The sequence below is a fragment of the Camarhynchus parvulus genome, chromosome 9 (genome assembly GCF_901933205.1).
Source record: "Camarhynchus parvulus chromosome 9, STF_HiC, whole genome shotgun sequence".
NCBI lineage: Eukaryota > Metazoa > Chordata > Aves > Passeriformes > Thraupidae > Camarhynchus > Camarhynchus parvulus.
The window spans coordinates 4,215,135-4,230,479 of NC_044579.1; the positions used below are offsets into that span (position 1 = coordinate 4,215,135).

A 15,345-nucleotide genomic window follows, 5' to 3' on the forward strand; every position below is an offset into this window, starting at 1 on the left:
CTTCTCCACTAACCCTCCCCTCTTGTCCACTGACCTTTCTCTCCTCGTTTCTTTTTAGTCCTGTCGATGTGGTCCTTGAGCTGGATGCGGACCTGCCTCTCGTTGGGCTGGTCCCGGATGAAGGGGTGCTTCATCAGCTGCTCCGTGGTTGGTCTCTGGCTGTGGTTCTTCACTAGGCAGCTCTCAATGAAGGACTGAAACTTTTTAGACCTGGTCAAGAACGGGGAAGGAAGGTATAGAAGTAAGTGTAAATGTATCGATTCTCATGTTAGAAAGTTTGAGAAGGTTTTTCTCAGTTCTTGCTTGTTATCCCAGAAAGCTGGGAACCATCAGTATGACCAGAGAATCACCAAAGCGAGATGTCACCAAAGGCATCCAAGAAAAAGCAAGGCAGTGTTCCTGCTCCCTTCCCTCTGAACCTGTGAAACTGCAGGTAGAAACGAGATACAACACACACAGATATAGACACAATGCCTGAGTGGATTGTTTCTCATATTTTATGGCCCCCAGGCAGTGTTTCAAGAGAAGAATCTTTGTGAAGCTCAGTGGGACAAGTTAGGTTAAATTTTTTTTTTTTCAGATTTAAGTCCCAAAATTGCAGGGCTTGGTAGAGCTCAGGCAACTTTTGGATGATCCTGTTGCCTGCAGCCCTTCCCTGCTCTCTCACAACCCACAGGGCTGGGGGGCCAGCAAGCCCCAGACCCCTGATCCAAGAGACTGGGACATGCTCTTCTGATAGAGATGGGAACAGAGCCCTGCCCTCCTCCCTGCCCACAAAGTCACACTCAATCTCAGCTAAAACAGTTTCAGCCAAATCTTTAATAAACAAATTTGTCTTAGTCTCAAGTGCTGCATATCCAAAGTTTTCCTGGAACTAATTTCACCACATTATAAACTCAAGAGAACAGGGATTTACAAAAGGAAGATGTTGACAGGCTACAGTAGTCTATGTTGCTTTAGCAAATAAGAAAATGAATATAAATTAATGTCAGAAGCCAACAGATACTACAGAATTGCATTAGAAGTAAAACAATAAGCTTTCAGGGATTTTACTTTTAAGCTGTCAGACTAAAAGTGATTTATCTTTCAAGTGCTAATCCATACAAATTGAGATGCAAAAAATAAAATATGCTACTGGATCCAATTAAATCTTCCCTCCAGCTCTACTAATGAGCAAATCTGCCTTCCCCACCTTGCCTTGAGAAACTCAGTGTATCAGTGTACCCAGAAGGCACAATCAATGTGATGCTCAAAAAGAAAAAAATACACTTTTAAAATACGATTTTCCCTTGTTGGTGTGAAACTGGAGAGACTCCATCCTGGATGTGTGGTCCAGAGCATGTGCAAAGAGAGTACAGGTGAAGCAGCTGAAAAGTTACCCAGTTATCCTCCTGGAAGTGATGGGATGGGGGTCCCAGTGCCCTGTGATGCCCTAAGACACCTGAGCAGCTATGGACAAGGATTTCCCATCCATTTCCAGCTCAGGCTGCTGCATTTCCCACCATCTCCCTCCCTCAAACAAGCCAGCCTTTCCAGGGCACAGTTCAGCCCTCAGTGGAGCTGAGGACCAGGGCTTTCTCCCTGGCTCTGATCCAGGAGGATTCCACCACACGTTTCATCCCCTCCCAGGCCCAGGTCAGCCCACCTTCCTGAAACACACATTCCTCCAGCTCCTGGGCTTTGTAAAGCTTAAATCAATGTTTGCAAAGCTTTTGCAGCTGCTTGGATGAGAAGTGGTACCACAGTGCAAATATCACCTCATTAACAAAGAGGTTTCATGTCTTTTACAATGCAGGGCTAGAGAAGGTTTATGGGAACAAAATCACTAAAGTTGAGTTCATTTTGCCTGCAACCAGGGGAAGAGGAAAATAAAGCTTCATTGCTGGCTGGCTTTAATTGGGAAAGAAAATGATACACCAAAGACTTCAATTTCATTGGAACACAGCGCTGCTTCAAAAGCTGGTTTGAGGATTTAGCAAGCAAGAAAATTATTTTCCTCTCTGCAATTTTTAATTGAGGGCAGGCTCCCATGCCAGTGTTCTCTCTTGGCTTTCCTGACTTACCCTCAAAGGGGCTGGAGTCCCTTCACTACTTTTACATGCAAGGAAAAAGATGGTCTGCCCATGTAGTGTACTTTTATTTATGTGTTGCTGTGCACAAAAGCAAGGACAAACTCAAGCTGAACCTTTCTCCATTCTGCTTTGCTCTTGTGACTTGTGGTTGTGAAAACCAGCCCGAAAGCCTGGTCAAACATCTCCTCTCTTCCTGGGATGGGAATTCTAGGACTCATCCTGGCAAGGCCCAAAAACCTCCAGCTGAGAAAGCTAAGCACACCCTGAGGTGGCAGGGCAGGGACTAAAATATAAATTCCATCCCAGCTCCATTTTTACCTTAAGGACATGGGGAAACATCCTGCTCAAAATCTGCTTTCATCAGCTCCCCTCTGCCTGGAGGCTGAGGGAGTCTTTGCTGAATAAACAGCACTTTTGTATGAAAAATAAACTCTCAAGTCTCACAATCCTCTTTGTGCTGTAGGAGTGAGGATAACAAAGGAGCAGACTGGTGATCTGGCAGAAAACAAGCACCTACACTATTTTCTCAGCTGACTAATTGTATCCTCAAAAGGTCATGCAAAGAGAGCAAGAATATCTGACACCCTCTGCAGAGCCAGCTGGGAATGGTCCCTCTCCTCCTGGTTTGGTACTGGAGCAGCTGATCAGGCTGACCAAACTGAGATGCCTCCTGCCAAAGCAGGGTGAGTTTTTAGGCTGGTCCTAAAACCCCAACACCATGCATCCAAAGCAGAGAACTCCAAGTCCCTCTCACTCCGCTGTCAGCAATAAAATATTTGCTGCTGTTGCCCCAGGTGCTGTCAGTACATACCATGGGCTCTTCTCCTTTTTATGGGTGTACAAGCAATAAGATATTAAGCAAAATTTAAAGGATTAAGGCAAAGCTTCCCTCTGTGAGCTCAGCCCATCTGGGAACAGGGGGCAGTGCTGTCTCTCCAGCATGTGGCAGATCTTTCCTGACTAAACCACTGCTGAACCTGGGGCAAGAAAACAGCACAAACCAAAGAGAAGTGTTTGTAAGGACTCCACTTCCATCAATACAGAACATACAGTAACAAAACAACATCTGGCTGGGCTTCAGGAATATTTTTCCTGTGGGTTTTTACTGGCATGCCTCACTTTCTTTCCTTTTTGGGTTTTTTTTTTCCAAAACAGCGATGTATCTTTTCCTGCAAAATTTTAAAATAAAGCCCAAACAAAGTACAAATCTCTGCATTCCTAGGCCTTCAAGATAAACCATCCTCTTTTTTTTTCTTTGGCCTGGATACATGTTTCCACTTGAGAACGGAACCTGACTGGAATGAAACGGGAGCCAAGCAAAGTGTCATCAGACTTCAGGCTGCACAAACTGCCCAGGAAAAGCCAATTCTGCACTGTGAAATGGCAGGGTGAGTGTGTTGCTCTCTCTGCATACCAAGGAAGGCCTCCATCCCTCAGTGGATCCTTCAGAACAAATTTCCTCTTCATGGAAGACCAAAACCCAAACCTGCACTCACCAGCATGATGCTGGAGACCATCTGTCCCCTCACACCATCACCAACCCCCAAAACTAAATAAATAAATATCAACACCGTGTCCCCAGCGTGCCCAGCTGCAGAAAAAAAACTGCTCCAACAATGTTTTTACAGTCCCTAAAGATGGAGAAAGAAACTCACCACTTCTTTGACTTCAACCTCGGGGCTGGGTTGCGGGGGATGAGGAAGAGGGCTCTCATGGGATGCATGTCACACAGAGCTGCAATTTGTAAAAAGAGGCATTAAATACAGCACACACATCCAACTGGGAGATCCAGCTGGGACATCCCAGCTTCCTCTGAGCCTGCCAGACCCTCGTGGAAGGATGAGAGCAGCAACAACCCCCCAGAGACACCCCCCAGCCCTGGGGCTCAGGTGAGGGCTGATGTCCCCAACCAAGGGCTCTGAGTTCAGGGTCTGATGTCCCCATCCAAGGGCTGTGAGTGTCCCCAGCACTGCCAGGGTCACTGCAGGGGCTGGCTGGGGACATCTCTGCTCCTGCAGCTCCAGGTGCTGACATCAGTGGGCCAGAGCATGGGACAGCCACACCACATGGCACAATGCTCTGTTTTAATTACTTGCATTTCCCAGCAAGGACAGCCTGAGGACAACACTGAAAACTGTGGCAGCGTGACCTGTGCAGCTGCACCCAGGTGAACCCAGTGTGTCACTACCAGTGCCACACCAGCTCTGAGGTGTTTCACCTGCTTCCAGTCCTCCACCCCTTCTTCATCTGTGTTTTATTTGAGGAAACCATGCCCCAGAGTGCTCCAAGATGTGTCACACAGGTGCCTTTGCTCCCTGCCCACCCTGCCTCCTGGGCCATGCTGCCCTGGCAGCTTTGTCCCCATGGGTGTTCTGAGAGCTCCACCTCAGCAATCCCAGGGAAATCCTTGGGGTGTTTTTTCACCAGCTGAGCTCTGGCTGGTGCTCAGCAAAGCCTTTACAACCCAGGGGTAGAGAACAGAGCCATGGCTGTACTCACGGGGAGCACCTTCGGCCATCTCGATGGCTGTAATCCCCAGAGACCACAAGTCACTCTGTGGAAGAAAGCAGAGGGACATTGCCAGTGCAAGGAGGAATGCACACTTTTATTTACCCTGTTCCCAAGCCTTGCTCAGCCCCAAGTCCCCTGAAGGAGCAGGGACAAGGCACCTATCTGGGAAACTCTGATTTCATACCTCTAACACTCTTCCTTCCATCCTCTCCCTTGCCAGCAGGATCCCCAAATCCCCAGCTCCCTGCCCTCCAGAGCCTCCTCCCCACCCCACCATCACTACTGAGCTGTGGCTGCACCCCTAGCCCTGGTAATGAGCCCCAGGGATGGACTGGCTCTCCTGGCAGTGCAGGAGGCAGAGGTTGGATGTGCCCAGTGAGATAAAATGAGCACAACCCACCTGCTGGACTGGGAACACGACTCAGACCAATGCTGGTGCTTCCACCCAAGGCTGGAAGGGATGGACTCTGCCTTCCACCCTTCCTCTTGTACATCCAGCTCTCCCTTGCCCTGCTTTCTGCCATGTCCCTGCAGTCCCACCTCACTTCTCTCCTCTCCAGTTCAAGAGCTGCTCTTTCTAAACTGCCTCAAGCCTCTAAACCCACCATTTAGTGAGTAAATCCCAGACAGGTTGTTTTTCCCAGTACAGAGTCCCAAAAGCCCAGCCAGAGCTACGTGAGCCTCCAAGAACCAAAAGCACCTTTTCACATACACCCTCCAGGAAAGGCAACTTGGATTTCCAATTTCAGGGCACTTTTCCTCATTTTTAGCTCAAGTTCTCCCTCAACAAATGCTGTCCTTGCTACACATCTTTGCACCTGCTTAAAAATACTCTCTCAAATCTTATTTTCAGCCCTTTCACAGCACAGTCTCATCCATTCTTTGTTTCTGGTCAGCTGGGATTTCTGCTGCATACTTAATTATCACAGTCTTTCCACATGATTCAGCACACATGACCCCTTGCCACTGAACTCCTTCCAAATTCCTAATGTGTCTTTCCATATTGAGGTGCCCAGTGTTATATGCAAGATGCCAAGTGATCTTAAAGCTGGAGGAATACTGAAAGGGATTATCATCTCTCTAAGTCTCCCAGAGAAAGCAGAAAACTCAGCGGGAAGCACACATTTTATAATGATCTGGAATTCAGGATTTTTTTTTAATGTTTTTTTATTTTTAAGACTGAAAAGCCTTTCAGTCCATCCAGCAAAGGGATGCTGTGCTAATGTATTTGCATTGCCTTGACTTGGGAAGGGAAGCAGGCTCCCTTCTCCTCCTCCTTTTGATTCTAAGCTTATTGACAAGATATCTCTAAAGAAAAAAGGAAGACTGGCTGGGGAAAAAAACAACAAATAACCTCAACAGCGGTGGAGGGATTCTATTTGTTCTTTTTTAAAGTGGTTTATTTATGTGAGGGGGTATTTACTGCCTCCTTCCATAGATTACACAGGCATCTCTTTCTGGCTAAGAAAACAGTGAGATCAGAGGTTTTTTGTAGAAGAGATTAAGCCTGTGAGGGTTGCTTTTCTCACCCTATAAATCTCATTTTTTGTATTCAGTATTTTAAGCCAGTCAGCCAAACCTGACAGCATCTGATTTGCATCCCTTTTAAAAGAAATAATTATAATTTACATCCTCCCCGCCCTACTTCAAAGCAGGAGCATCAGGTGCAAGGCTGTGGTCTGGGTATGGACTAATGTCCAGTGGCTCCCACATCACCAGGAGCTCTGAGCACCCTGCAAGGAGCGTGTCAGCAGCAATCAGCTCCTGTTCCACACCCCCAGCCACGGGAAAATGGCCAGAGCCAACTTCAGAGGCTCGCAGTGAGCATCTGATCCTCGGGGACAATAGAGGGATTCTGCTCCTGGAGCCTGTGCATCAGCCCATGGCATATTAAGTGCCCCAGTTATTCTGGCAGGAGGAAAATCCTCAGGGATTTCAGAGGGTAGAGTAGCCTATGAAGATATCAGTCCTTTTAAAAAGAACTAATAACAAAAAGCTGAGATTAATGAGAGCGTTGCACAGGCAGCTGTCGGTGGAGCAGTGGTGAGAGCAGCCAGTGCAGGGTGCAGCCCTGTCATGAAGCACTGCCCTCAGCAGAGCTGAGGAAATGCTTGTTGTAATTGGTTAATCAAAGAGTAATAAGTAATTGGAGATTAAACTATTTCTCCATGTCCCCATCATTAACAATTTCTGTAACCCAGAGTCTGAACTCAGACTGGAGAGCTGCTCTCTGGAGAAGCCTCAGTTCAAAAGTTGACTGATGCACTTAAATGGCTGCAAGAGCAAAGCATCATTTGGCTTCTTAAAAATCATTCATTTCTCAAAAATTTCTCTGAACAACCAGTAATTGCAGCCGAAATTGTATCACAATGGTGGGCTCTGGCTCTGTTACATTGGAGTGTTCTACTTTTAGAAAGCAGCTCACACCAGAGGGTCTCAAAGTCCTTTTTAAACATCACCTTGTGAAGTGACCTCTCAGCAGGCACATGAACAGAAGTACAGCAAGCTTCACATATGCTGAGCTTTCCCCCCAGAGCCCATGTGGCAATGCCCTGCCCTCCTCTCTGGACACACTCAGTGGTCCTCAGGAGGTTTGGAGCTAGAAATTCCAGTTCTGGACACTTCAAAAAACCAAGGGACAACAAACCAAGGGATATTTCTACAGATGTGTGTCCAGAAACTTGTAGTAAGGCAGAAACACAATAAACTATAATAGATAAACTATAATAAGCTCTCCCTGCTTTAAACATCAGACCTCACTGTAGTTTGAATGGGCAGGTGGGATTCCTAACCTTCCTGTGGATCTGCTGCATGGCACGGGGCTCTGTGCCACATTATAACTCAGCAGCGATGTTGTGCTGCCACTGATCCAAAAATAAACTTCAAACAGGCTGGAGAGACATGTGAAAAGTAGGTCAGCCCCCTAAACGTCTGATTGTGTGGCAGCCTTCACATCTCCCTGTGAATACCAGCCTGCAGGCCAGAGGATGTGATTTTACCCTTTCTAAACCTGACCTGACTCCTCTCCAGAGTAAATAGAGCAAATACAGCTTGTTTGACTGGTGTATTTAAATACACAGCACCAAAAAGCAGGGCAGCAGGCAGGAAGCCTGAGTCTGACACTTTCTCCACACGGGGAAAGACTCCTCACAGTAAATTTGGATACGTGAACAGCACAACCAAGATTCAGGTTGGACCTGAACTGGCATCCCAAAATCCCACAGCCAGAAAGCAGGAGGAGCCTGTGCTGCCTGCCAATGTGTTTTTCAGTGCTGCAATGATTCCCTGAGCAGGGAGATGCTGGCTTAGGTACCTTGAAGTCGTAGGTGGCATCGGGGTTTTCGTCGCAGGCGATGACCTCGGGGGCCATCCAGTAAGGCGTGCCAATGAAGGTGTTCCTCCTGCCCACAGTCCTGTCCAGCTGGGCACTGACACCAAAATCCACTGCAGCAGGGAGACAGCAGGGCATGGTAAGGTCAGAGACAAACCTGAGCAATGTTCTGCTCAATGTAAAACATTGTGCTCATTCAGAACAGCTCTGCACAGCCAGGACAGGGGGACGTGGCTGAAGACATTCCTGTTTGATCTCTGCTGGCATCAACAGAGGTCAGCCAAGGACAAACCTGATCATCTGATGTCCAGGTTTTGTACAAAACCCTGTGCCTTCTCCTCCTTGCCAGGAGGCAATGAAAAGAAATCACAGCTCCTCATACTAATGAGAAACAGGGTTAGCTACATGAATAAGCAGCAGCCTTTGTTCTGTGCTTGCTCATTTGAATTGAAGCCTGCCAAATACTGGTGGAAGCCTCATTTTTCTACCCAAATTCTTGCTGCAAATGGTAGAAATGCAAAAGACTTAAGGAGCTAAGGACCAAGGACAAAGACCCATGGGAAATGTCAAGCAGAGAGCTGCAAAATGAAGCAAAAAATGATGAAATCAAACCAATGAGAGAATACTCTATGGTCCACTAACTGCACTTTGCACAACACAATGGCTAGAGATCTGCCCTGGAGAATTTCCCCTTGGAGAGGAATCCTCACCAGCATAAAGCCCAACGAGCTGGTGGTGCCATCTGTTAAGCCAGGGGTTTATTCTGCTGTAGAGGGAGAGAGGAGGCATGGGAAAACCAGGCTCTCCACACACATGACCAGTGTAAGGGCTCTTCCATCACCAACAAAAATTAATTGCGCAAAGACGCCCTCAATAACATCAGTACTGGACAAGTGAGGATGTGAGCACATCATCTGCACTGATCTGCTGCCTTCCATATGATCTCCACACCACTGCCTCCTCCTCTCCAGGGTGACCAACAGAGTGCACAAAATTCAGAGTAGTTCTTGGAAATTAAACCCCTCCATCAGATTAGCCTGGAAAAGGGGTCTGGATTATGTCATGCTAAACTGAAAATGGATTATTCTCCGGGACATTGCTATGCAGATGTGGAGGAACAGCCACTGACAACATCTGGCAGTGATCACAGGGCAATTTTCAATCCAGGGCATGAAAAATTGGTGTTGGTTGCTTAACCTGTACCTGGTGGCAGAGCTGTCTGAGCAGAAACACCACTGCAGGTGCATCTCTGCAAGCAGAACTTGGCCATCAACCCCTGGCAGTCTGAGGCACTTGCTCAACACCCAAGGTCATGCATCAAAGCCAGCATAACAAAACCCTGAGAGGAGCTCTTGGTACCCATCCTCTTTCTTCAGGTCATGTACAAGCCAGTTTGGCTGCTTCTCCCCAGCCAGCCCACCTGCAGTTTCCAGGAGCTCTAACCCACTCTTACCTAGTTTCACTTCTGCATTTTCTGTCAGCAACACATTCTGTCCCTTGATGTCTCGGTGAATTACTTTGTGCTGGTGTAGATGACTCAAGCCCTGGAGAATTCAGAGAAAGGTTAGAGGAACCCAAGTTCAAAGTATGTTATTTTCTGACATTCCTCCACAAGCAATTATGCTCCAGAAATGAAAGGTTCACAGTTGGAGTTAAGCACTTGAGAATGCTTTTGTTTATCACATGCTCCAAACACTGTCCCATGTCCCATGCTGGGAGGACATGCCTGGCAGGGAGCCTGCCCATTCTGTGGGGTTTTAACCCAATCTTTCCATTCCAGCAGGAACCTGTATGAACCCAAATTCTTCTGTCACTCCAGACATGATTTCCCATGCATTCCCCTGCCTCAGGGAGCCATTTCTGTGGCAGAAATAATAGAATGGCTTTGTCTCCTTTCTCCATTTCCATCATCCAGAAACTGAAGAAAACAATTCTCCTGTTACATTGGTCCAATAAACTGGATTTCAGTACACTGAGAAACTTGTATTAAAAAAGCTACCATGCAAATACAAATATTACAACTTGCACATATCCCTAATAGAGATATAGCTCAAGTGAAAAGCCTGCCTCAAAGGCTAAAGGTAAACTAGCTTTGCTGTTGTGCTGGTTTATTAGCTCATTAATTTTTTTTGTAACTCACATTTTTATTTCATTCATTTATTATTTCAGTTTTAAAGCAAAATCCACCCAGATTGCCAGCTTAGGAAAAATATGGATTACTTCAAAAACTAATTTTGCACTAGGTTTGCATTTCACATTAAACATTCATATTTGGGGAAGAAAAGGATTTTGGCTATTGTTTCTGATAGTTATTAGTCATTTTATGCTCATTACCTTGGGAAAACCGTGGAACAGATTATATCTGTATAGAAGTCCTTTTTTTAGCCATATTATACTTGATTACAGGCACCTTTGAGCATTTGAGGCAAAACAAAAATTCCACATGATTTCAATAAATCCTTTACCAATGTGGGATTGAGCCTCATGTTAGAATTCCAACTGTCCATCACTGTCTGAACCAAGGCTGAGCCACATTCTGCAGTGTGAAGCTGGGAACCTTTCCTCACCCCACACCCCACAGAGGTCACCCACCACCACCCCAATGTGTGGCAGTAGGTGACACCCAATGCTGGCTCTGGGACATGAGTCAGAGGCTGGGTTTTGACTCAGTGCCAGGGACTATTTTAAGGAGCAGGCTCATGGAGCTCATACACTTAAAATAAGCCCATGTAACTGTGCCCTCCTGGCACTGAAAGCAGTGTCCATGCAAAAGCTGCTGAGTTACAGCACCAGCACCTTCTGCACATCACTCTGGTGTGGGCAGTGGCATTCAGGGTCAATGCAGAAATGCTGTGTCACCTCTGGACACCCGTGGCAGCTGCAGTGTCAGGCACATCCATTTGGAGAGATTATTTTGTCTCATCTTCTTTCACAGAATCAAACAATTGTTTAGGTTGGAAAAGACCTTTAAGACCATGTTATAACCCTGGCAACTGCCAAGGCCACCACAAAACCACGTCCCTAAGTGGCACAGCCACATCCCTTTTAAATCCCCCCAGGGATGGGGATTCATCCTTCCCTGGACAGCCTGTTCCAGTGCTTAACAACCCCTTGGATGAAGAAATTTTTCCTAAATCTCCCCTAGTGTGACTTGGGGCCTTTTCCTCTTATCCTATCATTTAATGGCTCCTGTACAGGTTTCCTTTACATGCCAAATATTCCTGTACTCTCTTGAACAAATCTTTGGCTCACACAGCAATAGATTTTAATGTAGGGCAACCACTACAACCCCATCCTCTAAGCTCAGCAATGCAAAATGCAGGAAAGTCTTTGCTGAAGCTGCCAGCTCCCAGTACATGAAACTCTGGCATGGCCCATTTTAAGACATCTCAGTCAAACATTTATATTGTGAGTATAAAAGCTACAGCATCCTCATTAAAATCAGACATGTGGATTTAATAAAACATAGGATGCTTTTTAATCACGAAGATTCTTCTTTCCACAGACTTTATTAGTCCTCACCTTTCTGTTAACTAAAAACGTAATTCAAACGTAAATAAATCTTTGCCCTTTTAATACTAATAGGAGATTATATTTTTGTTGAAGGAAAAAAGAGGGTTAAAATTCAGGCAACTAACAGAGCTAAAGGGCATTAAGCAGGGCTTATTTATTATGCATCATACAGGCACATGAATCATTCACGCCTGCTGGCACCGCAGAAGCTCCAGCCCATGGCAGCACAGCATCCACGAAATCTGAGGAGCCAAAGGCTTCCTGTGTCCCCTGAGCCCTGAACTGCCACGTTCCCAACAACATCCAGCTTCCCCTGGACACGTACCCGCAAAATCTCTCTGCAGATGTAGGCAATCCACTCCTCCTTCAAGGTGTTCCCCTTTGTGTTCTTGATGAGGTCGGTGACGGAGCCCGCGCCGCAGAACTCCATCACCAGCTGCCAGAGGGAACAGGAATGGCATTAATGACATCAATGTCGTGCAGTGACACCAGCAGCAACATCCTGACACTGGCACTGCTTCTGTGGGGACCCCACGGTGCTACACAGAGCCATTGGAACATTATCCTGGACCTATCAGCTTGCAATCCATTTGGGGTTTGTTAGAAAGTGAAGCAGTAAAAGGCTGGAAGGCTTGAGAGGCTTGTGGCCCTCCAGAAGATTGGGAGCAAGAAACAGGAATCAGACCAGTGCTGAGAATCAGTGGAGGAGATCAGAATCTCAAACCCTACCCCTACACGCCCTACTTTATACTTCTGATCAATGTCAGTATCAAGAGCAATAAAACAAAACTCTGCCTCTTGCATGCAAGTTCTTCAAACCTGAAAATACAAAGGCACTGAGGCAGATATTTGAAAGCTTCCTATTATTTTGGAACTAGGTGTACTTTTTAATTTTTATTTTTTATTTAACCAGACAAACTTTGGTTCTGACCATGTCTTTGAGCAGGAAATCTCCTTTGAGGGGAAGGTTGCCAAGCAGTGTCAGCCTTCCCAGAAGAGAGCTGCTGTCCCCCTGCTCAGGCTGGTTCCAACAAGACTGTCCACTGCCACTTGTACCACTTCCAAAGTTTCAGAATATCAAATATAGGAATGCAATGATCTAACCTAGCCCAAACTTAATCTTCCTTGAACAACTGTGAAATAAACATTACAAAAATAGCACGGGATGTGAATCTGCCTCCCTGGGATTTCGCAGATCCCAGGGTGTGCAGGAGCCATCAGTGTGCTCCAGAAAGCGAGCACAGCCCATGTGTGCAACAAGCCTCCTCCAAGGCCTGGGCAAGTGCCTTCCTCTCTGATGTGAAACCATGTTTTCCAATTAGATCTGCTTCCTACTGAAGACATTCCCTTGCCAGATTCTTCAATGTGCATGTTTCAAGTTTCTTATCACATGAGGCTTACATGGCATTTAACGTTCTCCAAGCAAGTGACATCACGATTAAAGACACAGGCCAAGAAGAAAATTAAAACAGCAGAAGGGTTACTCCTGACCAAATTGCACAAGCGCAGTGATTTAAGACTATCATAAATTATAATGATCATAAAACCCAGACACAGGACTGCCATAAACCTTCAGGCTAAATAAAATACTTGAGCAGACTATATCTTACTTGGCTTTGACCATGCTGCTATCTTTAGTTTTGATGTTAAGTTTCTCTTTTTTTCCTGAACTGGTACTGAAAAATTCTCTGAATATCCCTGTTAAGTCATGAAAGTGGTTTCAAGAAATAGAAGAAATGGCAGAAATGGATGGGTCACTGGCCAAAATCTGCCCCATGCAAAAGGCAAGGAATGCACCTACAGCTCTTCCACTCCAGCAGCAGCCAAGCCATCCAGTTGGGTCACTGACATGGCCTAAGTCCTGGTTACTCATTGCTCACTGAACGGGCAATAATGGGGCAACTGATTTCAAAGTTGCTTTTCCTCTCTTTCTTCCCTCTGGACCATTGACAAGTGGGGAATATCAGTGTCTGCATGTGTGTCTGATTAAACTAACATCTGGGATACCACAGCAGCAAATTTAGAAAGGAAAATCCTGATAGCTGAGCCAGCCACAAACATCTTGCAATCCAAAATGCTGCCCTCTCCTGTCTTCTCCCAGGGAAACTCTTCCACAGGCTCTCACCAGGGTTTGGAGCCAGAGGAAGAGGAAGGGCTTGCTATGCTGTGCATGGCAAACAAAATGCTTAAAAGAATATGGAAGAAATCCCATTAAAAGTACACATGACATCCATTAATTTGCCAGATTATCTTAATGAAGCTGGCAGTCTGCTTGGTCCTCTAGCCTGCCCTTGATTTCCACAGAGCAAAGATTAACTTTGCACCAGGAGGGGAATAATACAGCCACCTGCTGATGCATCCCAAATGTGTAACTGTGAAACCTCCTGGAGATTAAATAAACAGAGAAAAAGAGAAAGTCACAGAAGGGGTGTTTCCAATGAATTTCTTTAAGAGGTGCATAGCCCCGTAACATCCACAGGGAAATATCCAGCACTGGCAGATCTCTGCCAGCAGCAAGAGGCTCCAGATCCAAGGGGGCTGAGCACCATGAACAGCCTGAAAGCTCTGCCATGAATTCTCTAAGAAATCCAGCAGCAGAAAGGTGACAAGGCTGAGTATCCTTGTCCTTGATGGACACCTCATGTGAACAGCCCCATTCCCATGTCTGGTGGCTGCTGTGTGCAGCACTGGGATCCCCTTTTGCTTTCATGGCTTCTCATGCTCCTCAGGTGGAAGGATGCTACAGAGTTCCCACCCACAGCTCACACAGTGCAGCCTCCAAGGAGAGGAACCACAGATGATGGCAGGCCAAGGAGACACCCAACAGGCCAGGTCAGAGCTGACCCACAGCACTGATGTCCTGCTGGGTGATGGAGCCCAAGAACAAGGAATGCACACTGGAGTGGGTACAGGAACATGACCAGGCCTTCTCAGAGGAGCTGAGGGCTTGTTCAGCCATGCAGAGAATGGATGGTTATGGGCTATCTGTGTATACTGCCAACAATAAGGACAGGTAAGCACCAGAGAGGGAGAAGAACAATGCAGACACTACCATAATATCAATTTATGAACACTACGGGTATGTTTAGGCTGGAAACCAACAGCCTTACAGGAGAAAAATTAAAATGAGCATAAGTTCTTGCTGATTTTAGGGCAGAACTTAATACACTCAGAAAAAGCTCCAAAAGGCACTTGGATACTAAAATACTTTCTCACAAATCTCGTACCTCTGGATGAGTGCTTTGCCCTCACACCTGCATCATTACCAATTTTCTTAAGGGATGAAGCCATGATGGAGTAAGACAATAAACTGGAAATGCATATTGAATTTATATTAACCATAATTAAAATTATCATCAAGATGGGCTAAAGGTAAGATCATCTTCTGAAATGTAATTTGCAAGGACATTTATTGAAGAAGTATTTTTAAATACAGTTCATTTAGCATTTACTTAGCTCTTCATACCAGAGTGACAGCAAACTTCATAAGCAAGGAAAATTCAGCAGCTGCAGCTGTAAATCTCTGTGCCCTGCTGCCTCATGAATTTTTTGTTTAAAGAGTCTTTTCAGTTTTCAAATCAACCACTACTTTCCTAAGTTTGGGAATGGCAAGACCTCTGTTCCAATCACTGCTGTGTATTACCTGGAAGAGCTCAAACCCAAGCATCTCCAGAACACAAACCCCAATTCATCCTGCAGGGAACTGCTCCAGCTTGTCCAGAGGAACTCCCCAAATTAAATATTTTACTACACAGGACAAATCCTCCTGTGCTCCTATGCCTCAGCTCAGGGACAATTTGACTTCTCTGAAGTTACAGAAAACAAGCACACAACACCCTCAGGCTAAATGCTGCTGGAAATCAATCCTTCTGCTATGTGTGTAAACAGAACCTGGGTGCAACATGGTCCCATATTCCC

General features: G+C 46.0%; 1 protein-coding gene across 5 annotated transcripts in view; it reads right to left on the reverse strand.

The window, feature by feature from the left end:
- Positions 1–15,345, reverse strand: part of TNIK (TRAF2 and NCK interacting kinase) — a 147,516-nt gene that overhangs the window by 49,079 nt on the left and 83,092 nt on the right. For all 5 annotated transcript variants that reach the window (XR_004060948.1, XR_004060950.1, XR_004060949.1 and 2 more), the window contains exons 5-10: positions 11,753–11,863; positions 9,368–9,458; positions 7,897–8,027; positions 4,572–4,626; positions 3,728–3,806; positions 35–210 (exon numbers count right to left, since the gene is read on the reverse strand). Coding sequence is in view for 1 of the 5 variants with exons in the window: in XM_030954010.1 (XP_030809870.1) it covers positions 35–210; positions 3,728–3,806; positions 4,572–4,626; positions 7,897–8,027; positions 9,368–9,458; positions 11,753–11,863 (643 nt within the window). In the remaining 4 variants the exon portion in view is untranslated. The remainder of the gene's footprint in view (positions 1–34; positions 211–3,727; positions 3,807–4,571; positions 4,627–7,896; positions 8,028–9,367; positions 9,459–11,752; positions 11,864–15,345) is intronic.